The sequence below is a fragment of the Nomascus leucogenys genome, chromosome 21, assembly GCF_006542625.1.
Source record: "Nomascus leucogenys isolate Asia chromosome 21, Asia_NLE_v1, whole genome shotgun sequence".
In the NCBI taxonomy this organism is placed as follows: Eukaryota; Metazoa; Chordata; class Mammalia; order Primates; family Hylobatidae; genus Nomascus; species Nomascus leucogenys.
Genome location: NC_044401.1, coordinates 21426483 through 21440305, shown reverse-complemented (window position 1 = coordinate 21440305; position 13823 = coordinate 21426483). Strand labels below are relative to the sequence as shown.

At 40.8% G+C, this 13823-nt stretch overlaps 1 protein-coding gene across 1 annotated transcript in view; it reads left to right on the top strand.

Annotated features, from left to right (window-relative positions):
- Nucleotides 1–587: 587 nt before the first annotated feature.
- Nucleotides 588–13823, top strand: part of CMSS1 (cms1 ribosomal small subunit homolog) — a 372199-nt gene continuing 358963 nt past the window's right edge. Inside the window, exon 1 of the mRNA XM_003261727.4 lies at nucleotides 588–799. Coding sequence (XP_003261775.2) covers nucleotides 736–799 — 64 coding nt within the window. The 5' untranslated portion in view covers nucleotides 588–735. The remainder of the gene's footprint in view (nucleotides 800–13823) is intronic.

Sequence of the window (13823 nt, the reverse complement as noted above, 5' to 3'; positions counted from 1 at the left end):
TACCTATAGTTACGAAGCCATGGACTCACTTATTACTTCGTTTCCCAAATAGGGGGTGGGACGCACAACCGAGGAAGTATAGGGAAAACAACTTTCGGGCCTTCGAGCCACTTGCGTCTTTCTGTGGGCGAGCCTTTCCAGTTCAATTACATTCTCTTTACTCATATTGCATAAATAGCAGAACTACATTTACCAAAAAGGCCCGACATTCATGGTCATGGGTCCTTGTGCATGTTTTCTAAGGGCAAACTGTACAAACACATACACTCTGAAACACTGACGCACAAGCGAAAACACACGCACGTGTTTGGGTCTTCTCCCGCGGCGCAAGTTTTTTGAAACTGAGCGGAGAAAGATCGTCTTCGCATCGTGTCTCACACTTTCGACACAATCTTATCGGGAAACGTAACACCTAAACAAAATTTTTTAAAATAAATTATCAAAAACGATTACAATCCCTTTCGTCTGATATTCATTTTTGTCTTTAAGCTTTGGGGGGGATTTATTTTGCGTTTCCAAACTGCTTCTGCCTGTCGGCGCCTGTGTGGAAACTGCGACGAGTCTGGGAGCGGCTGCCGGAGAGGCGGGGCAGAGGCGTGACGTCATCGCCACGGGGCGGACGCGACGGTGTCTAGCGGGGGCTCCGCGTGTAGCGACGCCGGCCGCCTGGCTTTGAGACAGCGTGATTCTCCGCAGCTGGCCGCCTCCTCCGCCCACGTTGAGTCCTGAGCTGAAATGGCAGACGATCTCGGAGACGAGTGGTGGGAGAACCAGCCTACTGGAGCAGGCAGCAGCCCAGGTACCCACTCTGTGCCCGTGCTCCTACGGGGCCTCTCCCGGAGCCCTTCGGTGCGCCTCAGCCCTGGTCGTGCGCCTCAGCCCTGGTCGTGCGCCTCAGCCCTGGTCGTGCGCCTCAGCCCTGGTCGCTTCTGGCGGTCGCGGTGTCCGCCCGGCAGGGGTGTGCACCGCCTTGGGAGCGCGCAAGCATCTCGGGGAAAATGGTGCCAGAGATTTTTTAACACGTGAAACAGACAACTGTGACATTAACTCAGATCTGTCTGCCAGCCAGGAAGGATCCTTTCCACAAGCTTTCTCTTTTCCTTATTTCTTGAGAATAGATAAGACAGTTTTTGTGAAGAGCGGCAACTTTGTATGATGGTTAAGGGTGACCCATGAACTGCTTTCAATTCAGACTGAGGTCAGAAGCAGGGGTTACTGCTTCAGACTGCTTCCATCCAAATCACGACTCCAGTATTCTGATACTGTTTAGTCTCCTTTTCCTCATCTGTAAAATAATGGTAACAATAATGTCCATTTCATAAAGTTGTGAAGATTAAGTGAAGTTAGTACAGTAATGCACTTTAGCACAGAGCTTGACACATAATGTGCGGTAAATATAAGTTACTGTATTTCTTGTGGTCATCATCATTATCATGTAATTGAAATATTAGAACTGGAAGGAGGCTTAAATAGAGATCATCCTTTGAACTCACTTATGTTACAGATGAGAAACATAATCTAAAGATGTCAAGTAACTTGACAAGTTCACAAAGCTAGCTCCTTTCAGAAACAATACTAGAATTCAGTTAACACAATTTGAATAGTTTCTACTGTGCTCTGCTATGTTTACCAACTCCTGATGCAGTGGGCATTTCATCCTCAAGTAGAGTAGCATTAAGTAACCCCCCCATGTCAGGCGAGCCTTGAACTTTTTAAGTTCCATCACACCTATCATGCAATTATTGGTTGGTTGGTTTTTATCACTTCTCAAGGTCTGCCTCTTTTCTCTACAAGAGAAGACAGGGCCAAAGTCAGATTCATACTTCTGTCATCCACAGGGCCCTGCACATGTTAGACACTTGATACCTATTTGCTGCAAACAGTCTTGAAATACTAGTTGTGAAATATCCATTAAAAATAACCAACTTCATTTGTTGCATTGTTTCCAGAAGTTCAAGCCTTCAGGTACAAACTAAGCAGATGTCATTTTTAGAAAGGTAGCCAATACAACATTTCCTTGATTAAACTTCCTGACTCTTTTGCAGCCCTGTGGTGTTCCACATTTACTTTAATAACTACCCCTCCCAACTCAGGTGTTAAAAGGCTGTATTTTATGATATGATTAAGATGAACAGAGGCCATTTAAGAAATAGTTGAATTCTGTTTGAGTGGTGAACGGGATCCTAATTCTTGGTTCTAGTCCTCACTAGCTGTGTAACTTTCAAGTTATTCATCCCTTGGAAGAAAGACAATCAACATGTATTGAGTATCTATTATGTGACAAATATCTTCATAAATATGAATTGATTTAACCTTCATAACATCCCTAAAAGGTAAGTATTATCTTCATTTGTATAGGTGAAGAAACAGAAAAAAGTTAAGTCGTGTTCTTAGGAACACACATTGAAGAAGAGGTCTGGGAAGAGTTTAGTCAAGTGTGATTGATTTTGAAAGTCACGCTTTTCCCACTACTACTTTGTGACTTCTCTGGGCCTTTGTATCATAATCTGTAAAGAGCCCTTAACGATCATCTTTTTTAGGGTTTTACCAACCAACAGTTTTTTTTCTCTTTTTTTTTTTTTTTTTTTTTTTTTTTTGAGACGGAGTCTCCCTCTGTCGCCCAGGCTGGAGTGCAGTGGCACGATCTCGGCTCACTGCAACCTCTGCCTCCTGGGTTCAAGCGATTCTCCTGCCTCAGCCTCCCAAGTAGCTGGGATTACAGGTGCCCGCCACCACACCCAGTTAATTTTCGTATTTTTAGTAGAGACAGGGTTTCACCATGTTGGCCAGGCTGAGCTTGATCTCTTGACCTCATGATCTGCCCTCCTCAGCTTCCCTAAGTGCTGGGATTACAGGCGTGAGCCACCACGCCTGGCCCCCAACCAACAGTTTTAAACACTGAATCTAGTAAAACTTTAAATTGCTACAGCCTCCTTCATCTAAGTTGCCAGAATTCTCATGAAGACAATGTGTTGGAGTGCCTAAGATTGCTCTACTTCTTAGATTCCTTCTAGCCATAAGACTAACCTTTTTTTTTTTTTTTTTTTTTTTGAGGCAAAGTCTCACTCTTGTCCCCCAGTCTGGAGTACAGTGGTGCGATCTCAGCTCACTGCAACCTCCACCTCCTGGGTTCGAGTGATTCTCCTGCCTCAGCCTCCCAAGTAGCTGGGATTACAGGAGCCTGCCACCACCCCCAGCTAATTTTTGTATTTTTAGTAGAGATGGGGTTTCACCACATTGGCCAGGCTGGTCTTGAACTCCTGATCTGAAATGATCTGCTCACCTTGGCCTCCCAAAGTGCTGGAATTACAGGTGTGAATCACCGCACCCGGCCAAGACTAAGCTTTGAAAATTGCTGGCGTTAAATTTATCAGAGGCCTTTGCTTTGTTCGCTGCTCCTAAGCAAAGTAAATACATGCCTTTATTTGAAATCTCCTTGATTATTCACTGGCAGTTTGCCTAACTGTAATCTGTACAGCATTTCTAATTCAAAAGAAATCATAGCTGAACCACGTCAGATTTCCTGATTCTTTTTTTATTGATGGGATCTAGCCTTGGTCCTAGAGCACAAGGCTTACTTACCTGGCTGCCTTCTTGAAGTCTTTACTTAAGTTATTTGATAGGGATGTCAAATGTATTCAATTGTTATTTCAGCCTAAAATATGTGAATTATGTTTTGTTTTGAAAGTTGCAGGAGAAATAATATGTTAAATCAGAGAAAGGAAAGATAGTTGTATTGGTGCTTTATTCCTGTTGTGGATTATGCTACCTGCCTATAAAAATAAACATCTTTTGCTATCATCTGTTCCCACTTGACATCCATGGTAGCAAGGCAGTGGAAGATTTCAGTCACTTACAAATACTTGTTGGTTGTACATGGTTTATAACACCTATCTAATGTGCCTGTTTGTTGTCTGTCTAAGGAACTGTACTATTTTTTGGCTGTTCTCATGTCTTCTTAGATGTGGTATGTAACACAAAGTTTTCATGGCTCTTTAAAACCTGTCATTTTTGTGCTAGAGTCCTGCATTGCACTGGAGCTCAACATGGGACCTGGCACTTAATTGGTGTTTGGTAGATGTTAGCAGAATAAATATATGTGTGTACGCATGTTATCTGCTACAGAGTATGTAGGCAGACATATAATTTCTCATCCAATCTAGACACTTTTGTGAGTGGAAGACTATGCAATTAGAATTTTGCAGGGACTCTCCTGGTCCTTAAGGGATGTCTAGTCACTCCATTGGTGGCAATTGGAGTCATGGCCCAACATAAGACAGCTGGGAGTCACAGTGCTGAGTGTGCAGCCCAGGATGCCTTAGGCATAAGACCCCAGGAATCATCTAATGGCATCTAATATTTTATTTATTTCCTTATTCCCTGTAAACCTTCAGAAACTGTTTGAAGTGACTTATAGTAAGTAATACATTCAGTAGAATAGTGATTTGAAAATATTAATGCTGAAATGAGCAAATACAATGCCTGAGATTTTAATGTAGTTGACCGGTCTGGGTACTTTCTCAGTGTGAAGCTGAAAACTGAGAGAATGTCAATCACAGCATGGATTTCGTGACTTAAGGAAGAGAGCCAAGAGATTCTGCAGTTGAAAATGTCACTTGAGGGCCTGTAATCCCAGCACTTTGGGAGGCCAAGGTGGGCACATCACCTGAGTCCAGGAGTTTGAGACCAGCCTGGCCAACATGGAGAAAACCTGTCTCTACTAAAAAGACAAAAATTAGCCAGGTTTGGTAGCAGGCACTTGTAGTCCCAGCTACTCAGGAGGCTGAGGCAGGAGAATTGCTTGAACCCAGGAGGCAGAGCTTGTGGCAAGCCAAGATCGCACCACTGCACTCCAGCCTGTGCTACAGACTGAGACACTGTCTCAAAAAAAAGAAAAAAAAGAAAAGAAAAAAGAAAATGTTACTTGATCATTTACTCACTGAAGATGAAGAGAATACTGTTTGCTTTCCCTTTTTATTTCAATGATATACCTATTAAATTACCAAGTCGAGTACCCAGTAGGCAGCTAAGTATGTGAGTCTGGAGCCCCAGGGCCAGATCCAGGCTGAGATACAGATTTAGGAATAACTGGCATACAGATAGGTTATTTTTAAAGAGCATGTTCTTAGCAGTCTGTAACATTGAGCCTCCATGTCTTTTAAGGAGGGTCTTTCATATGCCTCCCCAACTCATTCTGAATCTTTGATGACATCTCTTCCCAAGCATCTAACTAGAAAACTGAAGTGTTAAGACACTTCTGTGTACAGTGCCAGGAGACTGCAGGTAATAATACCAGCTTGTGGCCAGGCGCAGTGGCTCACGCCTGTAATCCCTACACTTTGGGAGGCTGAGGCAGGTGGATCACCTGAGGTCAGGAGTTAGAGACCAGCCTGGCCAGTGTGATGAAACCCTGTCTCTACTAAAAATACAAAAAATTAGCTGGGCGTGGTGGCATGCGCCTGTAATCCCAGCTACTCAGGAGGCTGAGGCAGGAGAATTGCTTGAACCCAGGAGGTGGAGGTTGCAGTGAGCCGAGATCGTGCCACTGCACTCCAGCCTGGGCAATAAGAACAAAACTCCATCTCAAAATAATAATGATAACAATAATAATAATAATAGTAATAATACCAGCTTGCATTTGTTGAGCACTTACTACCTGCCAGATACTGTTTTGATTGCTTTACATGTTCTAGTTAATTTGATCTTCCCAAGTACATCAGCGGTAGTTACTGTTATCTTTATTTTACTGATGAGGAAGTTGAGACACTGAGAAATTAAGTGATTTACCTAATACTATTTAATTTAATTCACCCAATACTATCTATTTAATTGGTAAATGGGGGAGCTGTGATTCATATGCAGGCAGTCTGAAACCAGAGCCTGTGTGCTTATATTTCGCATTCTCATTATCAGTGGTAAGAATCTCATCTCTAAAGGAATAATCCGTTATCGGTTCAAAAAGACTCATAATTTAGAAACTCTTTTGTTTATATCTCATTATCAAATTGTGTCTATTAGTTTTCCAAAGTTTACTCTTTTAAAGAACACTGGTTACTTGGAGCTACAAATAAGCAGCCTTTCCATTTGGGCTTTGAGAACCATTTCTGCCAGTAACTCAAACCTGATCCTGGAGCTCAAAGCTTAACATATATGGCTACCTTCTTTAAATCTTTACTTAGTTATTTAATAGGGATGTCAAATGTAAACAAGACCCAGCTACTGAATTATTCTCCAAACCTGCTTTTTCTCCAGACTTTCCTGTCTCCATAAATTAAACCACCAACTACCCAATTTCACAAAGGCCTAGCAGTATTCTGATTTATTTATTTTTTTCACCCCTATATCTCATCCATCAAGTCCTGTTGTCACTACCTCCAAAACATCCTGATTCTTTCTTTGCATTTTTCTTCACTCTGCCTCCATTGGAGTATACATTATCATCCTTACTGCCATAAGCTTCTAACAGGGCTCAGAGTTTCCACCTTGTCCCTCACTCACCAGCTAGAGGTCTTTTGAAAAGAAGTCAGGCCACTTTCCTGCTTAAACCTTCCAATAGCTTTTTCCCTGGCACAAAGAATGAAATTCAGATTACTTACCATGCCTGGTGGCCACCAGGTCTTGTACTATTTACTCCCCTATAGTTTATGCTGTCCCACCCACACCAGCCTTCATTCTGTTCCTCAGTAGGCCACACTCATTCTGTCTTACTTAGCCGTTTGTGTTAGCTGTTTCTTTTCCTTTCTGTCCTGTCCTTCTGATTGGCTGGCTTTCTTTTTTTTTTTTTTGAGCTGGAGTCTCGCCCTGTCGCCCAGGCTAGAGTGCAATGGTGCGATCTCAGCTCACTGCATCCCTCACCTCCTGAGTTCAAATGATTCTCCTGCCTCGGCCTTCTGAGTAGCTGGGATTACAGGTGCCTGCCACCACACTCAGCTAATTTTTGTATATTTAGTAGAGATGGGATTTCACCATGTTGGCCAGGCTGGTCTTGAACTCCTGACCTCTTGATCGGCCTGCCTCTGCCTCCCAAAGCGCTGGGATTACAGGTGTGAGCCACCAGGCCCGGCCAGCTGGCTCTGTCTTAACATTAAGTACTCAGTTCAAACGTCACCTACTCAGAGCAGCACTTCTTGATCAGGCAGTCTAGAGTTAACTATACAGGTGCTCTATTACATTATCACAAAATCTATTAAATTATTATGTTACTGTAATTCTCAGCAGAGCACTTAGCACCAACTATTATTTTTCCTTGTTAAATTAATTACTTTTTCCCAGCACTAGACTGTAAGAGCTCCATGTGAGCAGGTATTTCGTTTGTCTTGTTTGCTTTAGTTTCAGGGCCTAGAGTAGTATCTGGGTACAGAGAAGGCACTCATTAAGTATTTGTTAGTTAACCAATTAATTATTAATATTTCGTAGTCACAACTTGAAGACCTCAACCTAGGAGATCTTTATCAAAAGAACCTTGATCTGCTAGCACATTTGTCAAACTCCTGTCCAGGCTTTTGACAGATTTGGCAAATGCTGCTTTTCTGTTTTCCAAATTACATTAGTAGTCCTTGTAAAACTATGTCTTACTAACATTTTATTGTAACCATATTTGGATTTAATTTTATAAATTACATTTGGAAAGAGGACAACAGACTCTTTGTAAATAAGCCTGTAATTTTTACTGGTGACAGCTTTTGTCACCTAGAATCAATGTGCTTATTCTTTTTGAGATTGCTGAAATGAGCTTTGTAAATATTTTTGTTGTAATATCATTTTATGGTATATTCTTCAAATTATATTGCTTTATCCATGCTGAATTCCTTCTGGAAATGGAGTAGGGGAGCACCTTGGATCTTTTCTTTAAACCCAAGTACCCAGGTTTTTTTTGTTTTGTGTTTTTTCTTTTTTCACACCAAAGTTAAACCTTTACAGTATTAGTTTTACATGTAGATAGTCTTGCATTATAGATGTTGTAAGGCATTGTCTCTACATATAAAATTCAGACTTGGAATATTTATAGGAGATGTTAATAACACACAACAGAGGATCGACTTCTGGGCCTTTGTTTTCATAATCATTCGTCAAGCTCTCATGCTTAGCCTTGTTTTAGACACTGTACCAGAATTAGAGGGAAAAAACATAATCAGCTTACATTACAGGATTTACACATTGATGCGGTTCAGTCAAAATGCAAATAGTATTGACAGATATTCAAGGGCAAAACACGGGCAGGATGAATTTTAAAAGCAAGGGGAAGGAAAGAAGAAAGAGGAGGGAGAAAAATGACTGTTGTTAGTCATTGCTCTATACTTGAAGGCTGTAACAGATGGACCCTTAGATAACCTTCATGGTCTGGTTTAATTTACTGCATATAATTTCCACAATTCTTTCAGATGATTAAATGAGTGGTTCTTGACAATTATGAACATTTAAAGGTGGAAATTTATGCATGTTTCCCTAAATTGCATGTCAGGTAGTTCCTGCTATAATTTTGCTAAATGTCCATGAATCTCTTGAAAAATACGACTCATAAATATGGAAGGCCTATACATAACTTCCATTTCCTCCCTCAGATTCAATAATAATATATTATTTTGTGGCACAAATCTGTTTTTTTTTTTTTTTTTTTGAGACAGAGTTTTGCTCTTGTCCCCCAGGCTGGAGGGCAGTGGCACAATCTTGGCACACTGCAACCTCCGCCTCCTGAGTTCAAGCGATTCTCCTGCCTCAGCGTCCTAAGTAGCTGAGACTACAGGCGCGTGCCACCATGCCTGGCTAATTTTTTGTATTTTTAGTAGAGAGGGGGTTTCACCATGTTAGGCAAGATGGTCTCGATCTCCTGTCCTCATGATCCGCCTGCCTCTGCCTCCCAAGGTGCCAGGACTACAGGTGTGAGCCACAGAGCCCGGCCCAGCACAAGTTTTTTATCTGTTGTTAATCTGATATTCTTTAGTGGAACACTTCAGATGCATTCATAGAATTATACATTTGACTAAATATATCACAGCTTGAAATATAGTTTCCCCATTTTTATCAGCTTTCATAGAATTCTTAATTGATTTTTAAATGGCTAATATTGCTTATAAAAAGTAGTTGATCAAGCTCTTAAATTCTTATTTCTGAGTTCCTTGTTCTAGTTCACACTAGACCAGAGGTCAGCAAACTTTTTCATATAAATCCAGATAATAAATATTTTAGGTTTTGCAGGTCCAGTCATCACTGTCGTTAACTGCTGTTGCAGTGTAAAAGCAGTCATAGAAAATAAATATGTAAACGAATGAGTATGGCTGTGTTCTGATAAAATTTTATTTATGGACAACAATATTTGAATTTTATGTAATTTTCACATCACCAAATTGTCTTATTTTGATTGTTTTTCAACATTCACAGTGGGTTGAATTTGGCCTGTGAACCACAGTTCGCAAACGCTGCCCCAAACTCAAAGTCACATCATGAATTGTATGTCACATGTCTTCAGGAGAAGAAATTTGAAACAAATCCAGAGAGAATTGTGTTTTACCTTAGTTAGTCTGTTACTTAGTAATTATCAGCCGTGTATTAGACCAGTCACATATCTGTTAAAATCAGGTATTTGATTCTAAAATATCTCAAGATTATTTCAGAAACCTTGAAGGTAAATAAATGAAGGACCAAGAAAAAGACTTCAGCTTAAAAGTATCAGGTTTTTAACATTTTTGTTACAAATTGGATTTCTTTTCACTCACTTGGATTTTTATCTGCTTCCTTTAAAACAGTTCATCAAGTGAAATCACTCTAGAATTATTAGGTCAGCTTCTTTTATTTTCATTGTTCTTCAGAGGCCACACTTTTGCAGAAACAACATGCCCAGGAGGCAAGATTCTTTATATTTCAGTTGTGTTACATATAGGTCAGACATTACTGTTTTGAACTCCAAATAGTATTCTCACTTTATAGTTGTATTTGCATTTTTATTATATTATTAATACATATTGCTTGAAATAAGCATGGGTTTTGGTTGTTAATCCTTTTGTTAAAATATAACTTTATTTAGTATTATTATTATTTTGAGACAGAGTCTCACTCTGTCACCAAGGCTATAGTGCAGTGGCATGATCTTGTCCCACTGCACCCTCTGCCTTCCAGACTCAAGCGATTCTTATGCCTCAGTCTCCCGAGTAGCTGGGATTACAGCCATGCACCACCAAGCCCAGCTAATTTTTGTGTTTTTAATAGAGATAGAGTTTCGCCATGTTGACCAGACTGGCCACAAACTCCTGGCCTCGTGATCTGCCCGCCTTGGCCTCCCAAAGTGCTGGGATTACAGGCGTGAGCCACCGTGCCTGGCTTCTACCCAGATTTTTTAGTACTTTGTATACTATCTTGTCCCTCTTTTTGTGCTTCCTCTTAAACTTATGCTAGCTTGGATAAAAATGTACTTTAGGAAGTCCCCTGACATGGGAGAAAACAATGTTGAAATCTTCAACATACAACATATTTTGTGCTTCTCTTCAGAGTAAAATTTTTTCCGAGGTATTTTGTTTTTCTGGGACTATTGTTAGTGCATGTTGTTTTTCCTGTTTTATGCTTCTTTTCAACCTGTTTGGTTTTCACTAAGGGATTCCAATGGGTTTTTTTTCTATTAGCATAATTACCAGTGTTGAATGTCACCTGAGCATAACTACTTTTCCTAACCCTGTCATACACCGTTGCTATCTCTTAGCATGTTTTCTCAAGTGAGAAAATGTCTTGACTGCATGGCCTTCTCTTCTTCATTTACTCATTCTCTGTTCACTCTAGATTTATCAAATACCTGCTCTACGTGAGGCACAGTACTTAGCACTCTGTACATACGTGTATTTTTTTTTTTTTTTTGATGTTAGAGCTTCATCACTGCACCCTTTTTTTTTCCCCCCCCACAAACAAGGTCTTGCTCTGTCGGTCAGGCTGGAGTGCAGTGGTGTGATCATGCTCACTGCAGCCGCGGACTTCTGGGCTCAAACAATCCTCTTGCCTCTTCCTCCTAAGTAGGTAGGACTACAGGTGTGCACCACCACACCTGGCTTTTTTTTTTTTTCTTTTCGGAGAGACAAGGTCTTGCCAAGTTGCCCAGACTGGTCTTGAGCTCCTGGCCTCAAGCAATCCTCTCACCTCAGCCTCCCAAAATGCTCGGGTTACTGGTGTGAGCCACCATGCCCAGTCTTCGCCTTCTTTTGTAGTCCATCCCCTTCTACTATTCTCTTCCTGCTTTCCTTTCACTTAGACTTTTCCATTTCAGGCTTTTAATTCATTTGACCTCCCCCTACTGCCCTCTGCCACTTGCCTGCTGGGACTGCTTCCCATCATCCCTCTCAATGCTTCCCATCATCCCTCTCAATGCTGCCCATCATCCCTCTCAATGCTTCCCATCATCCCCTCTCAATGCTGCCCATCGTCCCTCTCAATGCTGCCCAGGCCTCTAGCTCCTTCTCCTCCTTGAAATTGCAGGGGCCTGGGGGTGTTTGTACAGTGGCATTAGTGCAATGAGGCGGACTTAGTTAGATAAGTATGGGGAATGGGAGTTCCTTTGCTCTTGCTCTGCTAGCTCCAACCCAGGACAGCTGGCTAAAGCAGTCCTTAACCACGAGGATTTCTTCCAGGGTCATGCTTCCAGTTTTTAGTGAAGGATCACAAAAAATATTTAGTGTCATTCCATTGATTTTTTCCCCCCTCAATTGAAGCTTTTTGAAATGTTTTTTGAACTGCCTTTTGTGTCAAACATGCCTTGTCTTAAAATGTCCTGTATTACTCTGTCCACACTGAATTACAGGCACACCTTTCTCTCAATTAAAAGAGAGTTTTCAGTGTGATGAAAAGAATTGCTTTAGCTTTCTGCCAGGGGACTGTGTCTAGCCTTATAGATGAATGTTTGAATTCAACATTTTGTATTAATAGTTGGGCATATTCATAGGTTATCAGAACTGGAAGGGACCTGAGGAATTATTTCACTTTCCTGTTTTACATGTGGAAACTCAAGGCTTAGATTGATGAATGCAAAGCTCGTTGTCACATGAATGAAAATCTAGGATTGGAATTTGAGTCTCCTAACCCCAAGCTTTTGTTGAATCAACTGATTTTCGATAGTGTTTATTCAGAGAAGAGATATGAATAAACAATTTCCTGTGAGATGATAAATTGTGTATTTTTTCGAGCACCTGGAACATTGATTCATACCTCCCTAAAATATCTCAGTGTTATTGACCTTTGATTCAGATATGCCGCTATTGCTATAGAAAGCAACAATACCAATCTAAAATTTTTGTTAGTTTTACAAGCCTAGCAATATGATTCTGAGTCCTGGTTTATACAGGAGGGGAAGCATACTGGAAAAATGGGATAGGAGACTAAGTGCCAGTGGTCAGGTATGCTCACTACACCAGTGATTGTCAGGTATTCTGCACAAAGGACGTATTCGGCTGTTACTCACTTTTGTTATGCTTTTCCTCCTTTAAGAATTATCACTTTGCTTTTTCCCTCCTGGTCATAAAGAAATCATAGTTTTAGACCTTAAAGTGTGATTTTAATTGTCCTGTCATCTTGATGGAAATAATCTGATTTTCTTGACTCAGATTAGGAATTTTTGCTATCACCTTTTCTTAGCAAAATATGATTAATCAGTAAAGTTCCGTAGAATGAAGAATTACCTCTGTTTTCACCAGAAAACTCTTGAACTGTTCTAGTGAATTCAGTCCTATCCCAGGCTGATTTTAGATAGTTCATCTTTGGGTTAGATTATATGTCAGATGAGGAAATGGGTAGATTTGGGTGTGGGTCTAGGCCTGCGAGTGTTTGTATGTGCATATACACATATAGAAATAAAATAATTGTAGATGTGCTGCTTTTTTGGGAATGATCTTCATCAGGTCCACCAAGCTGCTTCACCATTTCCTGGAGAGATGATCCTTTGGCCTTTCATAGTGGTAATTTTAGCTTTCCACATATTTCTGTAGATGAATGTATCCAAGCAGTGCATTGGTATGAGTTACCTTCTCCCTCCCATGTGGAGGAAAGTGTTGGAGGTGACAGTTCTCACGATGTGTAGCTTCCCACAGCCATTTTGGTAAACAGGCTTATCCATAGGCACTGTGGGGGCTTTAGTGGAAATCTTGGTGATGCCTGTAGATTTTGGTTTAGGGATCCGTGTTGGGATTCTCTGCTTGCGTACTTCCTTGATCTTGAATTAAACAAGAGAACAAAAGGTAATTAATGGTACAGTTGGTGGAGAAGCAGAAATTGTTTAGGACATGGAGTCAGTTTGGAGGATTTGGCTTTGAAAGCACCAGTTTCTGGGGATGTATCAGATTAAAGATTGTCAGGTTGAAGAAAAAAATGTCAGTAAAGTAATCTAGTTTGTGTTGAATGTGTGCTGTGTGCACAGTTCTTGATAGAGATAGTGGTAGATACAGAGATGAGTAGATATTTGGCAATCACAGTGTAGTGGGACATAAACAGGAGTAGTGTCCCAAATTAATCTCAACAAAGAGCCATGAGATTGCCAGAGAAAGGTTAATTTCGAATGAGATTGTCTTTAAGAGTGCTTCATGAAGAATATGGCATTTGACTTGGGCCTTTAGACTTTTAAAAGTTTTCACAGTATGAGTTTGGTGAGATGGGCAGCTCCAATGATGATTAGCGGAACAGCTTGGTGGTATGTATCAAGAGCCTTATGAATCTTTTCTAGGATGTAGAGAGGCAGGCAAGGATATTTGATTTTAGCATTGTTTATAATGATGAAAAATGGACAGTCAAATGAACAGGAAATGTTAAATGAATTATAGTATAATTATGACAACATGCTATGTTAATGAGGCCAAAGC